This window comes from Cyprinus carpio, unplaced genomic scaffold, assembly GCF_018340385.1.
Source record: "Cyprinus carpio isolate SPL01 unplaced genomic scaffold, ASM1834038v1 S000006739, whole genome shotgun sequence".
Taxonomy (NCBI): Eukaryota; Metazoa; Chordata; class Actinopteri; order Cypriniformes; family Cyprinidae; genus Cyprinus; species Cyprinus carpio.
In genome coordinates, this window is record NW_024879338.1 from 56370 (window position 1) to 77938 (window position 21569).

At 40.9% G+C, this 21569-nt stretch overlaps 1 protein-coding gene and 1 long non-coding RNA gene across 2 annotated transcripts; both read left to right on the forward strand.

Moving 5' to 3' along the window:
- Positions 1–7049: 7049 nt before the first annotated feature.
- Positions 7050–8056, forward strand: LOC109061783. Its single transcript, XR_006159781.1, has 3 exons — positions 7050–7094; positions 7297–7681; positions 7773–8056. It is a non-coding gene; the product is annotated as an uncharacterized LOC109061783 (long non-coding RNA).
- A 1584-nt stretch (positions 8057–9640) lies between these two features.
- LOC109076455 (G2/M phase-specific E3 ubiquitin-protein ligase-like) lies at positions 9641–10949 on the forward strand. The gene is made up of 4 exons (XM_042755661.1): positions 9641–9809; positions 10079–10251; positions 10383–10597; positions 10683–10949. Exons 1-4 carry the CDS (start codon positions 9663–9665, stop codon positions 10916–10918), a joined length of 771 nt encoding a protein of 256 aa, XP_042611595.1. The 5' UTR covers positions 9641–9662; the 3' UTR covers positions 10919–10949.
- Positions 10950–21569: the final 10620 nt, after the last annotated feature.

Below are 21569 nucleotides of genomic sequence, written 5' to 3' on the forward strand. Positions count from 1 at the left end.
CTGTGAGTCAGAACAGCCAGCATTGTAGTCTACTCTCCCAGAATCAAGAAACAGTCCTCCATAAAATGCAGTGCAGACATCTGAATATTTCTGTTGAACTGTTCTGGAACAGTGTTGTAAATACAACTTAACCACTGATTTCTAGTTGTGTCCTCTTTTGGAAACAAAGTATTTTTGCTTTCACAAGGAAACACAGCCTCTTCACAACATGGCAGCAGTGGCAACAGCAACAATAAAGCCTTCTTTCTTTGTGGGAACATTTAGGCGGCATTATGCAAATCTTCACAAATCGTGACGGAGGCATGTGGGGGCGTATTTGAATGAGCCATTTTAGATGGCCGTAGAAAAGTCTTAAATTTTATAAACAAAAACCATCGACACCTGCACGACTCCACCGACCAAGGACACCAACAAGGCACTTGAGTACTGATTTTCTCTTCCCTTTCTTTACTTTTTGTACAGCTTGTTCTCAAATACTTATTTAGGTCAATTGTACTCACTATGTGCTTTCAAATCTCTACTATTACTACTAACACTCAGAGAGCACGCACTGTACGTTGGAGGCAGGCCTATCCTAATAACCTAGGCCTGTCCCTCTGACCTCTTCTACTTTACTCTCTATTCCAGTTGGTCTCTGGAACTGCCAGTCTACTGTTAATAAAGCAGAATTTATTTATTCTATTGCTACACATTCCGGTCTCAACCTCATGGCCCTAACTGAGACTTGGATCAAACCCGAAGACACTGCCACTCCCGCAGCCCTCTCCACAAATGTAACTTTTTCCCACATCCCTCACACGACTGGGAGGGGTGGAGGTACTGGTCTCCTTATCTCAAATGAAAGGAAATTTGATCCTCAACCATCTCTTACAGGAAACAGTTCATTTGAATCACATGCAATTACTATTACCCACCCTGTTAAAATCCACTTTTTAGTCATTTATCGTCCCCCAGGTCAACTGGGAAACTTCTTGGAGAAGTTGGATGTGTTACTATCAAACTTTCCTGAGGATGGTACTCCTCTGGTACTGCTCTGTGACTTCAACATCCACCTAGAAAAACCCCAGGCTGCTGACTCCAATACTCTGCTCACCTCATTTGATCTCAAGCGAGCTTCTACTACAGCAACTCAAAAATCAGGTAACCAACTGGACCTCATCTACACACGCTGTTGCTCCACAGACAACACTTTAGTTGTGCCACTGCACACCTCAGACCCCTTCCTCATCACTTCTAACCTCACACTTACTCCGGACACAGCACACACTCCTCCACAGGTCACCTTTCAACGCAACCTACGCTCACTCTCTCCCTCTTGCCTATCCTCTATGGTTTCATCCTCACTTCCTTCACCCTCTCAGTTTTTAGCACTGGACACGAACAGTGCTACTGACACTTTACTCCACTCTCACCTCTTGCTTGGGCAACTTTTGCCCACTGTCATCCAGACCAGCACGCACCACCCCATCTGCCCCCTGGCTGTCCGATGTTCTCTGTGAACATTGCTCTGAACTCAGGGCTGCAGAGATGAAATGGCCCAAATCAAGAAACTCTACCGACCTCATTGTGTATCAGTCACTCCTCTCTTCCTTCTCTGCAAATGTCTTCACTGCTAAAACAACATACTACCACAACAAAATTAACAACTGTACTTACTCGCACACACTTTTCAAAACTTTCTCTTCTGTTCTTTGTCCTCCTCCCCCTCCTTCTTCACCAACTCTTACAGCTGATGACTTTGCAGTTTTCTTCACAAATAAGACAAGAACTATCAGTGACCAATTCTCCACACCGCAGACTGAAGAACTTCATAACGACTAATACACACACTCTCTCCTAGTTCTCTCCACTTTCAGAGATGGACGTTTCCAAACTTATCCTTTCCAATCATCCTACTACCTGTCCACGTGGTCCTATTCCCACTCACCTCCTCCAGGCCATTTCTTCTTCAGTCATACCTTCACTTACTCACATTATCAACACCTCTTTTCACTCTGGTACATTTCCCACAGCATTTAAGCAGGCTCAGGTAAGCCCACTGCTTAAGAAACCATCTCTAAATTCAGCACTTTTACACTGCGTTCCAAATTATTATGCAAGTGATATATCAATATGATTGTTACAATAAAGAGTCAGATTTTTGTTTGTGTGTTTTTTTCACATCTTTTTAGATAACTGTCAATCTCAGACAGGTTTGTTCAATAGTTTGCCAGGTCTTCTTAGGTAAATGGAAACCCTACTTGAAGAGGTTGTTCCAAATTATTAAGCAAGTCACAGTTCTCATGAAATATGGTGAGGAAGAAAGATCTTTCTGAAGATGAAAAGTATGAAAACAAGCAATATCTCACAAAAGGCATCAAAACAAACAATATTTCATGAAAAGCAAATAGAGATTATTGAACTGTCAAAAGATTTGTGAGGGACTTAGAGCACAGAAGATCTTGGTCAGATAAAAATTTATTAAGGAAAGTTTCTGTCAAACGAATGAACTGTATTGTAATACCAGCTGTAAAAAAAGCCACTGCTGAGCAGCAGACCGGTGTTTGAAGCTACTGGAGTCTCAAGATCCTCTCCATGCAGACTGACAATTGTGTGTAAAGCTGCGTTTCAGTCACTTCAAAAAAAAAAACACAAACACTGGCTGTAGAAACACAGTTTCAAACACATTAAGACTTGTTTTTAAATAGTTTTATTCACTTATGAATGCTGCAGTACAATGGATGGTTCAGATAAATGGATTTCTGATAGTTGATGAATGGCCATCCTATTCCAATAAGGCGATGGGTGATGATTTGGGTTGGAATATTGGGAAGTGAGATGTAAGGTCATTTTAGGGTGTCAAAATGACTTCTGCAAGATATGTTCATAACTGACCATTTTCTGCTGTGGTATAAAATGAAGAATAGTGCTCTCGGAAATAAAAGGATTTTCAAGCAGGATAACAACTATCCCATGCTGCATAAATACCATTGTGCTAAACAGTTGTAAATGTGTTTCTACAGCCACTGTGCAGGTTTCTCTTTGTGAGGTTTGGTTAGCAGTGACTGAAACACAAGCTTTACACACAACTGTCAGTCTACATGGAGAGGATCTTGAGACTCCAGTAGCTTCAAACACCTGTCTGCTGCTCAGCAGTGGCTTTTTTATAGCTGGTATTACAATACAGTTCATTTGTTTGACAGAAATTCTCCTTAATAAATCTTTATCTGACCAAGATCTTCTGTGCTGTAAGTCCCTCACAAATCTTTTGACAGTTCAAAAATTTCTATTTGCTTTTCGTGAAATATTGTTTGTTTTGATGCCTTTTGCAAGACATCACATTTTTTCATACTTTTCATCTTCAGAAAGATCTTTCTTCCTCACCATATTTCATGAGAACTGTGACTTGCTTTATAATTTGGAACAACCTCTTTAAGTAGGGTTTCCATTTACCTAAGAAGACCCGGCAAACTATTGAACAAATCTGTCTGAGATTGATACCAGTTATCTAAAAAGACTTGATAAACCACTTTATTGACTCTTTATTGTACCGAAATCCTATTGATATATCACTTGCATAATAATTTGGAACGCAATGTAGAAAACTACAGACCGGTATCCCTTCTTTCATTCATTGCAAAGACACTCAAGCGAGTTGTGTTCTTGTACAGAACAACCTCCTGGACAGCAATAAATCTGGCTTCAAAAGCGGCCACTCAACTGAGACTGCCCTGCTCTTGGTTACTGAAGCCCTGCGACTGGCAAGAGCAGCTTCCAAATCCTCAGTACTCATCTTGCTGGATCTGTCTGCTGCTTTTGACACAGTTAACCACCAGATTTTCCTGTCTACCCTCAGAAAGATGGGCATCTCTGGAACCGCACTCCTGTGTTTTAAGTCCTACCTCTCAGGTAGGTCCTTCAGGGTGTCTTGGAGGGGTGAGGTTTCTAAGTCACAACTACTTGCTACTGGGGTTCCTCAAGACTCAGTGCTTGGACCACTTCTCTTCTCCATCTACATGACGTCATTAGGATCTGTCATTCAGAAGCATAGCTTTTCTTATCACTGCTACGCTGATGACACTCAACTCTACTTCTCATTCCAACCAGATGATCTGACAGTAGCTGCTCATATTGCAGCCTGTCTGAGAGCCATTTCTAGCTGGATGAAGGACCATCACCTTCAGCTCAACCTTATTAAGACAGAACTGCTTGTGATTCCAGCTAAACCATCATTTCATCACAACTACTCTATACAGCTGGGTTTGTCAACCATAACTCCTTCCAGGACAGCCAGAAACCTAGGAGTTGTGATCGATCATCAGTTAAGCTTCACAAACCATATTGCTACAATGACCCGGTCCTGTAGATTTGCCTTATACAACATTAGGAAGATTAGACCCTTCCTGTCAGAGCAAGCCACACAACTTCTTGTCCAAGCTCTTGTTCTCTCCAGACTGGACTATTGTAATGCTGTCTTGGCGGCCTTCCTGCATGTTCTATCAAGCCTCTGCAACTGATCCAGAATGCAGCAGCGAGGGTTGTCTTCAATGAGCCAAAAAAAAGCTCATGTTACTCCTCTCCTCATCAGGTTACACTTGCTACCAGTAGCCGGTCGTATCCAGTATACAGCAATATGGATTAAAAGAGCTTGCACTTATCTTAGATGTTGATGTCAAATGTTCTGAAGCACGCTGCAACAGTTTAACTTGAGAGCAGTGATGCACAGTTTGCTCATGAGCAAGCGGAAAAGCTGCTGAATAATACTGACTAGAACTTATATAGGAATAGTGCGATAGGTGTCGTGTTCCTATAGGTATATGTGATCAGCTGAGAATCAGCTGATGCAAGCTTGACTCACGTGACCTGCCAGAACTAATGCTAACACTTAATTTTAGCAATTTAGGGCCATTGTAAATGACGCACAAGCATGTGGAGTAATAACTTCCGCTAATTAACTGACTCGAGATCTCTGAGATGCTGCTGTATTGAACATGGCACCTGATAACAAATTTTTGTTCCCTGTTATTTTGCTAAATAACGGGGTTCCCTAATCATTTGTGCACATGCGCACTCTTCAAAAATGACGCTTATTGAGGACGTGCTAAAATTTATTGATTAAAATGTATATATATTTAAATATAATGAAAGATATAGATTGTACTGCATGTTAGCTTGCTTATTGTGCCCAAGAGCATAATTTATCCATATGTCCATATGTAAGTCCATATGTCTTACTAACAAAAAACTATGCTTCTAACCACAAGTCAAGAGCTGTAGTTCATATCATGCAAGTTTGCAATGCTGTTAGCGAATGTTCGTTTGAACTATGGTTTTCCGAAAACACCAAATTGTTGAACTATTTTGGTAACGACGGAACTTGCGACCATAGTTGGCTAATGATGCTTTTGGGAAACGAACCCCAGGTCAGTAGTTTTGCCTCTCTAATCCAACTTTGCATTTCTATTCCATTCTCGAGTCACTTGCATTGATTACCCTGATAGAAACCTTTTGGTGGCATGCCAGTAAAGACTTACAGATTCATGATTTATAAGAAATTTGTTATCAAATGGTTATCCAAGTGCAGATTAAAACTAAAGTAACTAGCCTGGTTTGAAAATGTAAAAAGTAAATGTAAGGAGTGAAAGTAAATTGTTCAGGCCAAACTTGCTGTCTCATACTCAGGGCACAATTGATCACTCTTATGGAACCTTTGGGCTTGGCCTCTGAATAGAGCACTGGCCTCTCTTCTTAAATACTAAGGCTCCCTCTACAAGGGGGTTCTATGCTTTTTATTTTTTATTTTTTTTTGTCTTGGTGTAAGGTGCAAAGCTTGGACCCAATTTAATTCCTTACACTCCATGTATTTGTAGCTGTGATTGCTCCTGAGCATATTCCTGGGAGGTGTTTCTGATGGGAGACATTTTATGGTTTCCCATTTCATGCAAGAAGCAAGATGGTTTCCCATTTGTGGCATCTGTCTTTCATCCTGCACTGATTGAAGTATTCCCTGTTCGAGTTTATGACTTTTAAGACTTTTAAGGTTTTCATTATTCACCCTATTCTCTCTTAAGAGGACAGAAGACTTGCAGACTTTATATGTAAGTCCCTTCTGTTTAGATTTTACTCCTGGCCTGGTGAAACTTTTGTTGAAGCCTATGCTGGGGTATGTTCCTAAAGTTGTGTTGATTTTTCCATTTTGATGGTTTACCTTGACAACACAGGGGGCTGTTTCATAAAAGATGATAAGAAAAGCGGGGATTAAAGTCCAAAACATGACTTGAATTAACCTAACAAATAAATTAGCTGCTTCATAAATGACAAATTCATGCAATCTCACTAATTTGATCCAGGTTCAACGAGTCAGGATAATTTGATGTGCAGGCTTATTCTTAAGCAGCCTTTAATTTCGATCACGATTTCGATATTGTTTCGATATGATTTTCGATATGATTTCGATATTGTTTAATGCATTTGAGATGCTGTTTTTTTTTTCCTAAATGTTTCATCTGTAAATGTTAGGAAGTCATGCAGATATATCCATTTTGCTGTCAGGAGTGGGCGAGACTTTGCACGCTAAACAGATGGAACGCAATAGAATAATGGGGCAATCATTCTGAATAAAATATGCATTCTGCTAAAATTTTTTTGTTGGGCATTAAATATGACACATTTTTAATCCTACATATAAGTTAATTTTTTATCATAGCAGTAACTGTAAATCAAATGTAAGCTGCTAATACAGCCCTACTATACGGTGGCCGAGAAGGGTCACAACACGTACAAACGCCACAACAACTACATATTCAGAAAACACCTCCAAATTCAGAAAACACATGCAAACGCCGCCACAACAAATACATATTCAGAAAACACCTCCAAATTCAGAAAACACATACAAACGCCACAACAACTACATATTCAGAAAACAACTTTGTCGATTCCACATCACGTACGCTGCAAATATTCACAGCACGAGCAAATAGGGAAACGAACTGCAAACTGCAAAGACACAACGGAAATGTTTCCGGGGGGCCATAATCAGTGACGGACCCGCATCCATCCGGTTGTCTTCGCGCTATCCGAATGTGCGCTTTTGTTGTTTATGGCTACAAGAGGTAAGTGTTTCTCTTTTATTATGACAGACTTGTCGATGTGCTCTGATACTGTGTTTTCAACATATTATCCCCATAACGTATTAGTCCACTGCCAATGTTGTTAGCTGGAAACTAGCTGGCTAGCTCACTTCTGGTCACTAAATAGATGTATTACTGGTGTTTGTACATTGTTGTCCTGATATCTGAACTATTTATTTTTCAGATTGAAATGTTCTGTCCGTTTTGTGCTGTGCAACTGGGGGACGCTCCCAAGTTTTGCCCGTCGTGTGGTCTAAAAGTGGGGTTCCTTACGGAGCGTCCATCCACGTCATCAAGCGTAGGCCATGGGCCTACAGGTAACATCCCCTTGTTGTGCTCCTATTCCACTGTGCTGCATTGAATTGTCGTCCCGTGGTTTTAGCTGTCAGAAAGGCGACAATTTATCAACCAATCTCAAATCATAGCTATAATGAATCAGTGTGTGTGTGTTAGTGAATGAGACAAGTATCCAAGGAAGAGCAGCTCAATTCATGAGGTTCAGGGAAGTTAAAGAGGCTGAGAGGAGGACCTTTTCAAAGGCTAAAAAGAAACCAAACATTACGGTCAAGGTAAGCAAATATGGAGGTTTAAGGTCACAATGTGACTATTACACACAGTCTTAAACATGTTTTTTTTCTTCTTTTTTTCTTATTTCTGTAGATTTCGATTGGCATAATGACCAGAACAAAATATGGGTTAAAACCTATAAGAGGGAAAACCTTGCCATTAAATGTTGAACCCCTGTGGTCATCAAAACAAATTTTGCCAGCTGCTATAAAAAAAACAGCGAGATTTTAATCAAGACACAATGTACGATGGAGAATATGTTCTGGTCTATCCTGATGGCTCTCAGGTACAAAATATACCAGGCACAGACAGACCCTTTGTCCTTGAACATTATAAAGAGGCCATTGGAAAGGCTTACCAGAGGATCGTACTGTACATCTGCCTTCCCTTCAGGATTTGAGTAAGTATCGAAGTACATGTATGTAAAATAATAATAATAATTGCTAATGGTTGGTTATTGAGTGAGTCCTTAATTTAATTCGAGCTGGTTGAAAAATTGCCATATATTTTGCATATACCTAGCCTAATAATGATGCATCATTTTCTCTTTTCCAAGGTCATGGAGATGACTCATCTTCAGAATCTGATGATGAAGCATTTGCTAGGCTTCCAATGAAAATGTAAGTTTCTCCCGCCATTTTGAGACCTGTGCTAGCGATTTTTGAATATCCACATATTTCACAGCATTCTTTTTTTTTTTTTTTGCTATAAGGAATAGATCGAGCATGTTGTGCTCTTTAAATCATATTAACAATTACTTATATTATGATTTAAATTAAATGATTCAAATTATTTGTTTGTTTTAGTTTACCAAAACAGTGTCCACCAACAATGTCCAGGCCATCTGATGGGCAAGTATGTATTATTCTGTAATGTTATTAAGTTTATGTTAATGATGTGGTGATGTAATTATTGTTCATTTGTTTGGTGTTATCTCTACTTTCATCAACAGGCCAACGGAGCAGGAGCAGAACCCAAAAACACCACATCATGTGACTTCTACAAGCAAGTCACAATGGATTAAAATTGTTCTCTTCATTGCAGTAATACTTTTGGCTCTATCGACTGCTGAATGTAATGGATTACAGTACCAAGTATAACACCCTTTTTTACTGTAATTTCACAACCATCTTGTTTTAGTATTTCATTGTTCCTTTAATCCACAGCACATATACCAAGATCTATGCCCCAGTTGTCATTGACAGCAGTTGCTCTGATGTTGAGGACGTAGAAATAATGCTGTCAACCTTTTTTCTTCTTTCCCTCTAATGACATATTAAATAGTTCAAGCTACATTGGGCATTTATTTACCTGGTTTCTGTTGCCATACAATTTTTAAAGTAAATATTTAAATTGTATATATTTTTTTACTTACCCCTTAACAGAAAAAAATCTGGCAGAAATTATTGAAAGCTTGCAATGTGTGCTTCATGCTTATGCCCATCACATTTCATCACACTCATATGGTGTTCTCACTGTAATGGGCCCATAAAAGATTTATATTTTAATTATCCGCATAAAAGGCAGTGTTAATGTTTTTCTTTCTTGTGTTGCAGAGACATAGATATTGGACTGACGGCTGCAGACATTCTGTCAAATCTGTCATTCAACATAAACACAAAAAGCTGTAGCAGGTTTAATATAAACCGTTCTAATGTCTGGGATGGTGCTCTGAGGGGATTCAAACGTTCCTCATTTGACCCCACCTGTAGCCTTTTGGTCAAATTCACTGATGACATCGGGCAAACAGAGGAGGCTGTGGACACAGGAGAGCCTACGCGGGAATTTCTGACACTCTTGATGGACGCCATTAAAACCAGTAGATTTTTTGAAGGCAAAGATGATGGCAAATACCTGTCATTTGATAGCAAAAGTAATTCGCTTTTTGTCACATTTTGACAGTATTATAAATCAATTTGAACTAACCGTGGAACATTGCCATTGTTAGCTGCAGAAGGTGATGAGTATTTCCATGTTGGAATAATGGTTGCGGTCTCCATTGTACATGGTGGTCCAGGGCCTCAATGCTTTTCCCCAAGCTTCTACCAGTACCTGGTTGGTAAAGTGAAGACCATTGAGGCCCCAATTAAGGATATACCTGATACTGAAGTCAGGAATGTTCTCCTTGATGTAATTATGTGTTTCTAAGCATATTCAAGAAAAAAATATTTTTTATATTTTGATGAACAATCAACAATATGGACACCCCAGTAGCTTGAAAAGCCAGTGTGATACTGGAATAAAGCCAGTGACTTCCATGCTTTGTCACTAATATGTACAGTTTAAATTCCAAACAATACAGACTCCTGTCAAAGAGAAATTTAAAATATTCTATAGTCTCATCCTTTGTGACATGTATAATGTAATTTTGTCTATTCAGTGTTTTTATTTTACTCTAGATTAAGAATGCTAGAACATTGGAGGAACTCGTGGAACTCACAGATAAGCACTCCAGCATGCTTCAGACAGCAGGATGCTATCGATGCCTGAGGACACTGGGGGATAAGGAAAAAGTTGTGGATGGTTACATCCAGTGGTACTTCACCTACCGCAACCATGTTTCCTTCCAGAGGTAGGTCACATTGACTACTTTGTAAGAATTCAAACGAGAATTTGAATGAAACTTAAATGAGTGTCTAACAAATGGTTAAGTCAAAAGTGAGTCCTACTGGCAATAGCATTAATAACCCAACCCGGTTATAGGTTCAAGGATGGCCTGGCTACCCTCAACTTTTTCAACGCTCTGGAACAGCATCCCTCCATTTTCCTGCCCTACATGTGTTACAGAGCAGAAGACCTGACAGCCGAGAGTGTAGAGTCACTGTTCCGTCCACAATTGAGCCCAACTGGTAGCTCAAATCGCCATGAGGAGGAGAGAGTGCTTGGCTACTGGCTGGACTACTTAATCGCTGTAAAAGGTATAATTTTCTTTATGTTGTTTAAAGTGAAGTCCACAAATGGATGATAAATCTTAATGTGTTTCATTACTCCCAACCCCCACAGAGGACGGGTCAGGGATGTCTCTGGAGGACATTCTAATGTTTGCAACAGGCCTGAAAGAAATCCCAGCAGCAAAATTAATACCACAGCCTCAACTCACATTCCAGAAACACTCAAGGTTTCCTGAGGCTAATGTCTGCGCTAACACAATAAAACTCCCGATCTTACCCTCATATGAAATCTTTGAGGAAGCCATGAATTATGGAATCAAGAACGCCCCTGGATTTGGGCTCCATTGAGGTGTCAATCAGAAATTAACATTTGTGGCAAATTTGCATTACTGTTGTTACTGTTTGCATTGCACTTTACTGTTTGTACTGTTACATTGTTTACAGAAGTCCAATTTTTTTTTTATAAGAAAAGTTGCATGTTTCTCAATTTGGAAACTTTTTGTGGCAGATTTGCATTGCTCTTACTGTTCGCACTTTACTGTTTGTCAGTACTGTCACAGTTTAAATAAATAAAATCATTTATATAAGAAAATGTAAGTTTGTCTATTCTGAAACATTTTGCAAGGGCCGTCAGAATGAAGTTTATTTGTTGTTCCATAAATTGGTCATGAAATGTTACCGATCTAACATGAAAGTCACCTTTAGCTTCAGCATACCGTATTAATCAACACTAGGTTAACCCCAAAAACATACATTGTGATGGTTTAAAAAGTAAGGGAAAGTCATTGCAATCGATTAATATCTTTGCTTTTAATTTAACCATGTGTCAAACATTAAAGGTGTCCATATCAGTACACCACACTGGAGGCAATGCTGTCTGAAAGAAAATAAACTGGCTACATGTCAGTCAGTCAGTCCTCTCTCTGTCTGTCTCTCTCTCTCTCTCTCTCTCTCTCTCAAAGACCAGCCATTTCCTTAAGTCTAATGTAGTTGTCAACAGCAGCTGGCCAGTTGATGGGTGGAGCGAGCTGGCTCTGTCTCTCCAAGTTGGCAAAATATGCTTGGAGGTTAGCATCTCCACACAAACTGTTTGTGGGTGGCAGAAGGTCTTTGAACTCCTGTAACACTTGGGGATCCACTGGGAATCCACAATCCCTTCCACCAAACCTAAGGCCGCACAAAAAACACAACAGTGAACTCTTTATGAATAATATTTAAATCTCAAATTGAAAACAACCAAACATTTATTGAATGACAATACAGGTGCTACAAACAAACCTGTGAGGCAGGTGGTACATGGTCTCCGGTTTCCCAGATGGACAGAGAGACTGACGGACAGGCCTAATTGTATGGTTATTCCAAAGCTCTCGGTGCTCATCAAGCTCTTTCTGAAAGATGCCCAGGAACACATACCGTACAAGGCACTTGTGTTCATGGGTGCCGTTGAAGTAATGTCTCTCTCTCAGGTCACTGAATAAATCCATCCAGAACTGTGTCCTAATAATGGAGTTAAAGTATACACAGTGATTTCAGTTTTGTATAAATGTTTCTAACACAAATACTTTAAAAATTATGTGACCGTCTTGGAAAACAACATTCTGCACTGCATTCACCTGCAGAATGTTGGACTAGCAACACTTGTTTCTCGTTATTACAATTTGAAACAACCACGCACACTAATCCTTTTACTTGTCATAACTATTGCACAATCGACAGTACACAGCCTAATCCATGAATGACGCTCATATAAATAAGCCTACATTTTCAAAGTCATCATTGTATGGTGCCAACCCAGCATAATATTACGAAAAGATTACAGAAATATCAAACAGTATTGAAAAATATGTATATGTGTGTAAGTCTTCTATTTCACACCCTCTATAACATCTAAAAACATACCTCTGTTTCCTGAAAAAGGACCACCAGCTTTCAATCCTTTGATTGGCAGTTGAAGTGCCATACATGTGGCTGACAGAACCCGCAAATTCATCAGTGTGGTCCTCTCTTAAAGAACAGTGGATGGCAGCCATGTCTCCGTTTTCTGTCCCAGTCTGTCCGAAGACGAGCCGGAAGGCCACAGCTCGAAACACACTGCAGGTAATGGTGAGCGATTACTGCAGGGTCGTTGTTGGTGCTACCACTACTGAGCCACATAACCCGCCTTGAATACCCATCGATGCACCCACTGATGGCAATCCCAAAGGGCTTGAGCTTGTCATAGCCTTCTTTTTAGAGTTTTCAGGCTCATTACAATCCCATGCTTTGACTCCAAAAAATCTCTAATAATCTCGTTGGAGTGTTCCTTAATTAAGCACGCACTAATTAATCCACCCACTGATCATTCATATTTACACACACACACACACACACACACACACTCTCCATACTCTGATAGGAGCACAACAAGGGGATGTTACCTGTAGGCCCATGGCCTACGCTTGATGACGTGGATGGACGCTCCGTAAGGAACCCGACGTTCAGACCACATGACGGGCAAAACTTGGTAGTGTCCCCCAGTTGCACAGCACAAAACGGACAGAACATTTCAATCTGAAAAATAAATAGTTCAGATATCAGGACAACAATGTACAATCGCCAGTAATACATCTATTTAGTGACCAGAAGCGAGCTAGCCAGCTAGTTTCCAGCTAACAACGTTGGCAGTGGACTAATACGTTATGGGGATAATATGTTGAAAACACGGTATCAGAGCAACATCGACAAGTCTGTCATAATAAAAGAGAAACACTTACCTCTTATAGCCATAAACAACAAAAGCGCACATTCAGATAGCGCGAAGACAACCGGATGGATGCGGGTCCGTCACTGATTATGGCCCCCATGGAAACATTTCCGTTGTGTCTTTGCAGTTTGCAGTTCATTTCCCTATTTGCTCGTGCTGTGAATATTTGCAGCGTACGTGATGTGGAATCGACGAAGTTGTTTTCTGAATATGTAGTTGTTGTGGCGTTTGTATGTGTTTTCTGAATTTGGAGGTGTTTTCTGAATATGTAGTTGTTGTGGCGTTTGTATGTGTTTTCTGAATATGTAGTTGTTGTGGCGGCGTTTGCATGTGTTTTCTGAATATGTAGTTGTTGTGGCGGCGTTTACATGTGTTTTCTGAATTTGGAGGTGTTTTCTGAATATGTAGTTGTTGTGGCGTTTGTACGTGTTGTGACCCTTCTCGGCCACGGTACTACTATCTCAAATGAGCTGACATGTGTTGCTCCTATCAGTTAAAATGTAGTCTGATTTCTATTATTTATTTTCATTTTTAATTCAGTGGTTTTAACTTTTAATTTAGTGTTTTTAATGCTTTAAAGAGCAATTTTAGATTGTAATGTTTAAATGTTCTACTAATAACCAAGGTACAGCTGTCATAAAACCCGAGATAAAGGCTGCATGGCTAGAAACTGCTGATCAACTGAATATGCAAGTAGCAACTATGTTAAAATGTTATCTTAAAATGTTAACTTAAATGTTAACTTATAACATTTATTTGATTATTTAAGTTGCATTTTCTGTATACTTTTATTTTTGGATTGATAATGTCAAATAATTGTATGTGAGAGAATCAGTGCCGTAATATCAATGCATTCCTATTGGTTTCCCAGCCCCCTGGTCATTGTCTTTAGTCTGATCAGTTGTTTGTATGTTATTTTGGTTGTTACAGGGGTGCAGCTGTTCATAAACAAATGATTTCCCATTGCGTGAGGAATGTTTTTTCTGCAGCCAATGAAGCGTGTGGGTTGACTTCGCCTCTGGGTATTCATACTCATTCTACCAGGGATTAAGCTTCTTCCCAGGCATTGTTTAGGCTTCCTTGGAGGATATTTGTGTAGCAGCAGGCTGAGCCTCCCACGATATTATTTGATTTTATCTTGATATGGGTTTGATGTGTGGCACCCACATGTTATCTGCTTGAGGAGGAATTATTATTATTTTTTTTCTGGCTGTCAGTTTTTGTTTTTTTTTATATATTCATGGGCTCATAAGCCATCAGACTCAGTAGTATGGCACTGTGGTCTTTAAAGGGGTGGGTGAAGATTTTTTTTAAATCTTTTTTATTTTTATTTTTTCTTCGCTTGATTGTGTTCATGGGGTGCAGTCTAACATGTTAATGCTTCTTTAAAAAAAAAAAACAAACATATTTTTCCACATAATTTAACTTTACCTTATTCCACACCACTCTGTCCTTTGTCCTATAAATGTGCTGATAATTTCCTGCTTTTATGAAGCCCCTTCCTCAGAAATATGCAGTGGGCTCAGACTGGTTAGCAGGTCCAGTGTGTTGCGATTGGCTAAGGCCATGTCCACACTAATACGTTTTCGTTTGAAAACGCATCTTTTTCTCTCCGTTTTGGCCTTCCTTCCACACTGAGACGGCGTTTTTATCAAGGAAAACTGAGCTTTTTAAAAACGCTCTCCAAAGTGGATAAATTTGAAAATGCCGTTTTCGCATTGTAGTGTGGACTGTGAAAACGGAGGCTTTTGAAAACCATGACGCAAGTTTAGTCATGTGACGCATATTATACCAATCGATATCCGTGTTTATACTGGTATTGTGCACGTTATGTGCTATGCACTTTCACACTATTGCTATAGATGTGTTACTTTGTAAACTCTTCATGTCACAGTCCTGCAAAGATGAAAGCAAATTTACTCGCGATCGCGAGTTGTGTTATAGATCAGACGTACAATCGTGAGTGTGTGCGACCTGGACGCGTCAGTGAATGGTGAGTTCTTTTCATAAATAATATATATAAATTTTCCTGTCAGAAAAACTGCACGAAAAGATTTCATGTCTGTTCCATGTGTATAATCTGCAGTGAGCTTTTCTGAGGCTTTACGCATGCGCAGAAAGCAAATTTAACTTTTTCTGATGTTTCTGTGTGGATGAGACACTTTTGGGAAATGCTTGAAAATGCTAGTGTGGACGGAGAGCGTTTTAAAACGAAAACACCGTTTTCAAATGTATCCGGATTAATGTAGACGTAGCCTAAACCGCCTATAGAGTGAGTCTATATGTCCCGTCCCGCCCCCCACCTCAGCGGCATGTGCTCCGGTTGTATTGTAAACAATTGCGTCATCCAGAGGCGTCATGCCCATTCAGAGAGAGGGGGCACGTGCCCCCTCAGATTTTTGAGCCAAATGGATTTTGAATGCAGCTTCCAAAAGACAAAAAATAGCAGAATAATATTTTCTATATTTGATACAATCACACCAGCATGATTAAATTGTTAAGCGCTTCAAAAATTCAAATCTGTATTCGCTGGCTGGCGCTGAGGCAGATACAGATGTGTTTTTACAGCACTGCGCATTATAACTAATCACACACTATTTCTGCGTTTCCACCGTATTTACCTGGAACAATTGTACCAGGAACTTTTTCCCCCACAAACTATTTCCCCCCACAGACCTGTTGTGTTCTGCGTTTCCACTGCTGTCTAAGTACCGGGAAGATTAGGCAAATAGTCTGGTGACGTAGGTCTGCACGCGTTTTTCAATACACAGTACACAAATTTCGGATTTGCATCCTTGGTAGTTCGGACTTCACGTATTCGTCTCAGGAGTGAGATGTCCGCGACGACGCAAATCCAGTAATTCTGCAAACAGCAGCGTCCTTGATAATATCAATCAGCTCGCCTTGGCTAACATCAGAAGGACTAGTTGAGAGTGCTTTAGGCGGATACATGAGCACTGAGCTTCTGCTGATCGCGTGGAGCTGACCATCTCCGAAATGGGCAAAACACAGTTTTAAATAGGCGCTGTCTTTATAAATAAACTGCAGATTTGAGTTTTAAACAACTACATTCTCGCCTGAAATACTTTTTAAATTACATTTCATGACACAATAACAGTAATATTTTGAAAATGATCCGAATAAATGGTGGTTGAAATCACAATGCTGCGTGAACTCAACCAATCAGCATGTTTAGCGCCCAAGTCCCGCCCCCGAAAGTTACAGAACTTTGAAAAAGTACTACCTCGTGATCAGGGACTTTCTGAAGGGCATTTTTTACCCGGAACTTTATTTAGATACTGGTTCCAGCTCAAAGTCCCTAGTTCCTGGGTAAAGTTCCAGGGGCTTTATAAGTAATAAGCAAGATTTAAAAGCAACTTCCTAAACTTGAGCAACTTGTCTCCTCAGTCCCCAGACGTTTGCAGACTGTTATAAAAAGAAGAGGGGATGCCACACAGTGGTAAACATGGCCTTGTCCCAACTTTTTTGAGATGTGTTGATGCCATGAAATTTAAAATCAACTTATTTTTCCCTTAAAATTATACATTTTCTCAGTTTAAACATTTGATATGTCATCTGTGTGGTATTCTGAATAAAATAATTAAATTTAAAACTTCCTCATCATTGCATTCTGTTTTTATTCACAATTTCTACAGTGTCCCAACTTTTTTGGAATCGGGTTTGTAGTTCGGCATTGAAATGTCGTTTGGTTGGGGAGCAGTCATGAGTGGCTCAGCCCACGGTCTGTGGGACGGTCACCATCTCACGTGGCACATTAACTGCCTGGAGATGCTGGCTGTGTTTTCACCGACAACACAGCAGTGGTCACTTATATCAACCACCATGTAGGTCTGCATTTGCACCTCCTTGACAGCATGGCGCACCTTGTGTGGTCCCAGGGCAAACTCCTCTCACTGAAAGAAGTTCACATCCCTGAGCATCTCAATATAGGAGCAGACATCATTTCGAGGCAGAGGCAGTGGCTCGGGGAATGGAGGCTTCACCCCAAGGTGGTGAAGAAGATATGGAGATTTTTAGGGCAGGCTCAGGTGGACCTGTTAGTGACTCGAGAGACACCGCACTGTCCACCTCTGGTTCTCTCTGACTAATCCAGCTCCTCTGGATGCCATGGTACAGACATGGCCGAGGCTTTGTCTGTACGCCTTTCCCCCAATTGTTCTGTTCCCGGGAATTCTGGAGGGAGTGTGCCGGGATGGGGTCCATCCTATGCTAGTGGCTCTTTCTGAAGTTGACCCTTGGGCGGGATGTCCCTACCTACTTTGTCAGGTACCTACCTGCATTCTGCACCACTCCTGGCTCCTTTCTCTCACTTTAGCTGTGCTCTTCCACACTAGGCAGGGATTTGAAAGTCTGGAGGCTTGGACATACTCTTTCCCATAGCGTTTTGATGCAGCTCGAGTTCCTGAAGGGAAAAGTATCCAGGTTCCACATGTAACCATGGTTACCGGAGGAACCGAAATGCTGCGTCTCACTGCCATACTTCCGACATTCCTGCGAGCACTTGCTTCATTCCTCAAAGCTGAAGCCAGTTTCACCGCACATGCTTTTATAGCTTCCTGGTCTCTATGTCACCCGCCCATGACATCTCGCCCATCCATTTGTCTGATTACAAACATGAGTCAGAGCATGGTCATCCTGAAGGCTTTTCCATAGCATTTCAACGCAGTGTCTCTTTCCTCCGGGGAACCATGGTTACATGCAGAACCTGAAGACATTTTTTAGCGGGGCACATCATGCAAGCTCAACGTGTGCCTCAACTTACTACCGCTGTGATAGCGGACCCAAATACTCAAAAGAGTAATTTTCCTCTCATTTTAACTTTAAGTGTCAGTTCCCCATCCTTGCACGGCAATCTGCTACTAGTAAAAGCAGAACCACTTGCTGTGGTGTTCATAGTTAACCACAAGGTGGCAGTGTAATGCTTAAGTGTTGAGGTGCTGCTGACAAAGTGGAAGAGGAGAAGTTATGTTCGAGAAGACATGTTTTGACATGTGTTGAATAAAAATTCGAGGGAATTACTCTTGTCTTGTGCTTCATACTCCAATACACAACAGATTGGCAATGATGGTTTCCGTACCTACGCCTGCATCTTTTTTGCCATGCAATGGAGAGCCTGCGATTCCTTTTGCTACCAGGTGGAAAATGTTCGAGAATTACTTGCTTGCTATTAATGCTACAGGAGACTCATGGCCTGATGCCAGGAAACATGCTATTCTACTGCGCAGCTTGGGTACTGAAGGCCAGAGGCTGTTTTACATGTTGCCTAATACTGGAACTACATTTGCAGAGGCAATGACAGTGTTGGAGGATCATTTTGTTCCGAAGGTGAATGTTGTGGTCACTCGACATCGCGTTCGCCAGCATTCTCAACGTGCTGATGAGACCATTTCACAGTTCCTGTCTGCTTTGCGGGAATTATCTTCATCATGTGCTTATGCTGATATGGAGAGTGAAATGCCGCGCGATCAGCTGGTCAAATGATCGTATGCCCCAGTAGTGCGAGACAGACTCCTGCTGGAACCATCACTGACCCTGGACACCACTATTGTTATTGCATGTCAGGTGGAACAAGCGCTCTCAAATTCGGACATGCTCACAGCACAAAGTTCAGTTCATGCCGTGGCTTCTAAACCCTTTCATCGGAAGAAACGTGTTGCACATTCTAACGGAGCAAAATCTGTGGCTGATGCTACACGGCAGGCGAATCACACGTGTTATCGTTGCGGAGCTACAAATCACCTGGCTAACGCTGTTGATTGCCCAGCCGCTCGAGCCAAATGCCATACTTGTGGTAAGACCGGACATTTTTCCAAACTTTGCCATTCTTCTAAGGATGTTCGGCAAGTGGTCCCTGATGTGGTTGTTCTTTTGACTGATACTGTGAATACTTCTGCAGACATACTTTTACACAATGTTCATGTTACAACGCCAAATGGTGCTTCTGTTGAGACTGAATTAGTCGTGGACACGGGCTCTTCAGTGTCAATCCTGCCTGTGTACAAACGACACTTTTCGGATTGTTCACTTACCGCTCCTAAAGGTAACTGGTCACGTACTTGAAAGAAGATATTCCAGTAATAGGATGTTTACACGCGGAGGTCTAACTGAGTGAAAAGGTAATCACTGATTGTTTTTACGTTGTAAAAGGTGGCTCTGCTTTGATGGGCATGGACTTAATTCGAGCCTTGAACTGTTCTTTTCACTTTGGTACGGTTACTGCACCTGATGAACTACATGCAGTCGTTGGTGAAACTATTTCTGCTCCACATACTTCTGTGGGGTACGTGAAAGGCTTTGTTCATAAGCCTACAGTCAAACCTGATGCTACTCCAGTTCGACTGAAGCTTCGTCGACTTCCATCCTCTGTCCGACAAGTGGTTTCTGCATAACTGGACTCATTACTGCAAAATGGCTAAATTGAGAAAATCGATTCTTCCCCATGGATTTCACCTATTGTTTTCACCACGAAGAAAGGAGGTAAATACGCCTCTGTGTTGATCTGCGTGAGCCAAATAAGGCCCTGATTGTTGACAGCCATCCTCTCCTGCATATGGATGAATATGGATTTTGAGTGAACTAAGAGATACATCAGTGTTCACTACAATTGACTAAGCGGCTGCTTACCATCAGCTTACCTTACACGTGGAGTGCAGGGATATCACAGCTTTTATTACGCATGATGGTCTTTTCAGATACTGCCGGGTTCTGTATGGCCTTGCTTCCGTGCCATCTCCATTTCAAAAGATGATGGAAACTGTCCTGAAAGGCATACGTGGGGTAAGGAACTACCTGGATTATATTATAGTGTACAGTGCCACCCAGGAAAGTCACGATGTGACTCAGTCATGCAGCGCTTGTCAACTGAACTGGGACAAGTGTACATTCAGCCAGTCATCCTTAAAATTCCTTGGATAATTTTCCCAGATGAGGAACACAAGTCTGCGATCATTGAGGCTCCTGCGCCACACGATGTTGCTTCCTAACACTCATTTCTGGGACTGATTTCATGGTAGATCAAGTTTCTTGCTGAACAAATACACCCAGATCGTGTTGAGAGAACTGTAGCGTTTGCTTTTAGGACCCTTACTGCAGCTGAAAGTAAATACTCTACGGTTGAGGAGGAGGCGTTGGCTTGTGTCTGGGCCATAGAAAAGTGGCGGCCGTATTTGTTGGTTCGACACTTTACACTCAGAACTGATCATTGTGTGCTCACTACACTATTGGCAACCAAAGGCATTGGCCGGGCCAGTATGCGGTTGTAACAAATTAGCTCAAAGTGAGACGAACATAATTAATCATAACAGGTTTTTATTAATTACATTCATCTTCAGGAATTACTTGTAGCATTATAGCATAGAACAGGGATCTCCAACCCTGCTCCTGGAGAGCTACAGTCCTGCAGACTTCAGTTCCAACCCTGCTCCAACACACCTGTCTGTAATTATCAAGTAGCCCTGAACACCTTGATTAGCTGGTTCAGGTGTGTTTGATTGGGGTTGGAACTGAAATGTGTAGGACGGTAGCTCTCCAGGAGCAGGGTCGGAGACCACTGGCATAGTACAATAAAATGATTTGTTCGTCCGCAGGGTTAACCATTTATTGACTCTAAGTAAAATTATTTCTCTGGCCACGAAAAATTATTTTACTACTAATACATTGCTCCCAGAGCATGTAACAAAACCAGAAAGTTAAGTTAAGAAAGAAAGTTAAGTGTCGCAAGTTAAGAGAAGCTCCTTTTCGGGTGTGGGAGAGGCTTTATCTGGTTTCCCAGTAACACCCCTTTTGGTTGGATTGACCAGTAACAAGGCATTTAGTTTCAGCGGGAAAGTGTTTCTTTGTCCCAGTGACACCTAATTTGCATGTTTTATGACTGGCATGATTAACTGGTAAATGGTAACCCAAACTATGTTACAAATAGTAGGATGCATTTTAGGATCACATAGTGTAGATAATTGTTTGAGGAATAAAAAGCAGATTGTTTTGATACCAAGGACGAAACATGTAGAAGATCTTAACCCTCTGAAGTCGGCTAACGTGGATACACGTTTTGAGACAAATTCTCATGATAAGACCGAAAAGAACTTAAATTACACTTTGAGTTTTGATCGTGCTGATAAAAGCAATACATCAAACGAATCTGTAAAGGGTCTACTTTTATTTGTATACACACATGATAACAACAAAATGTTGTGCATTTATAAAATAAAGAAAACAAACAGAGTGCACTGTCTGCAG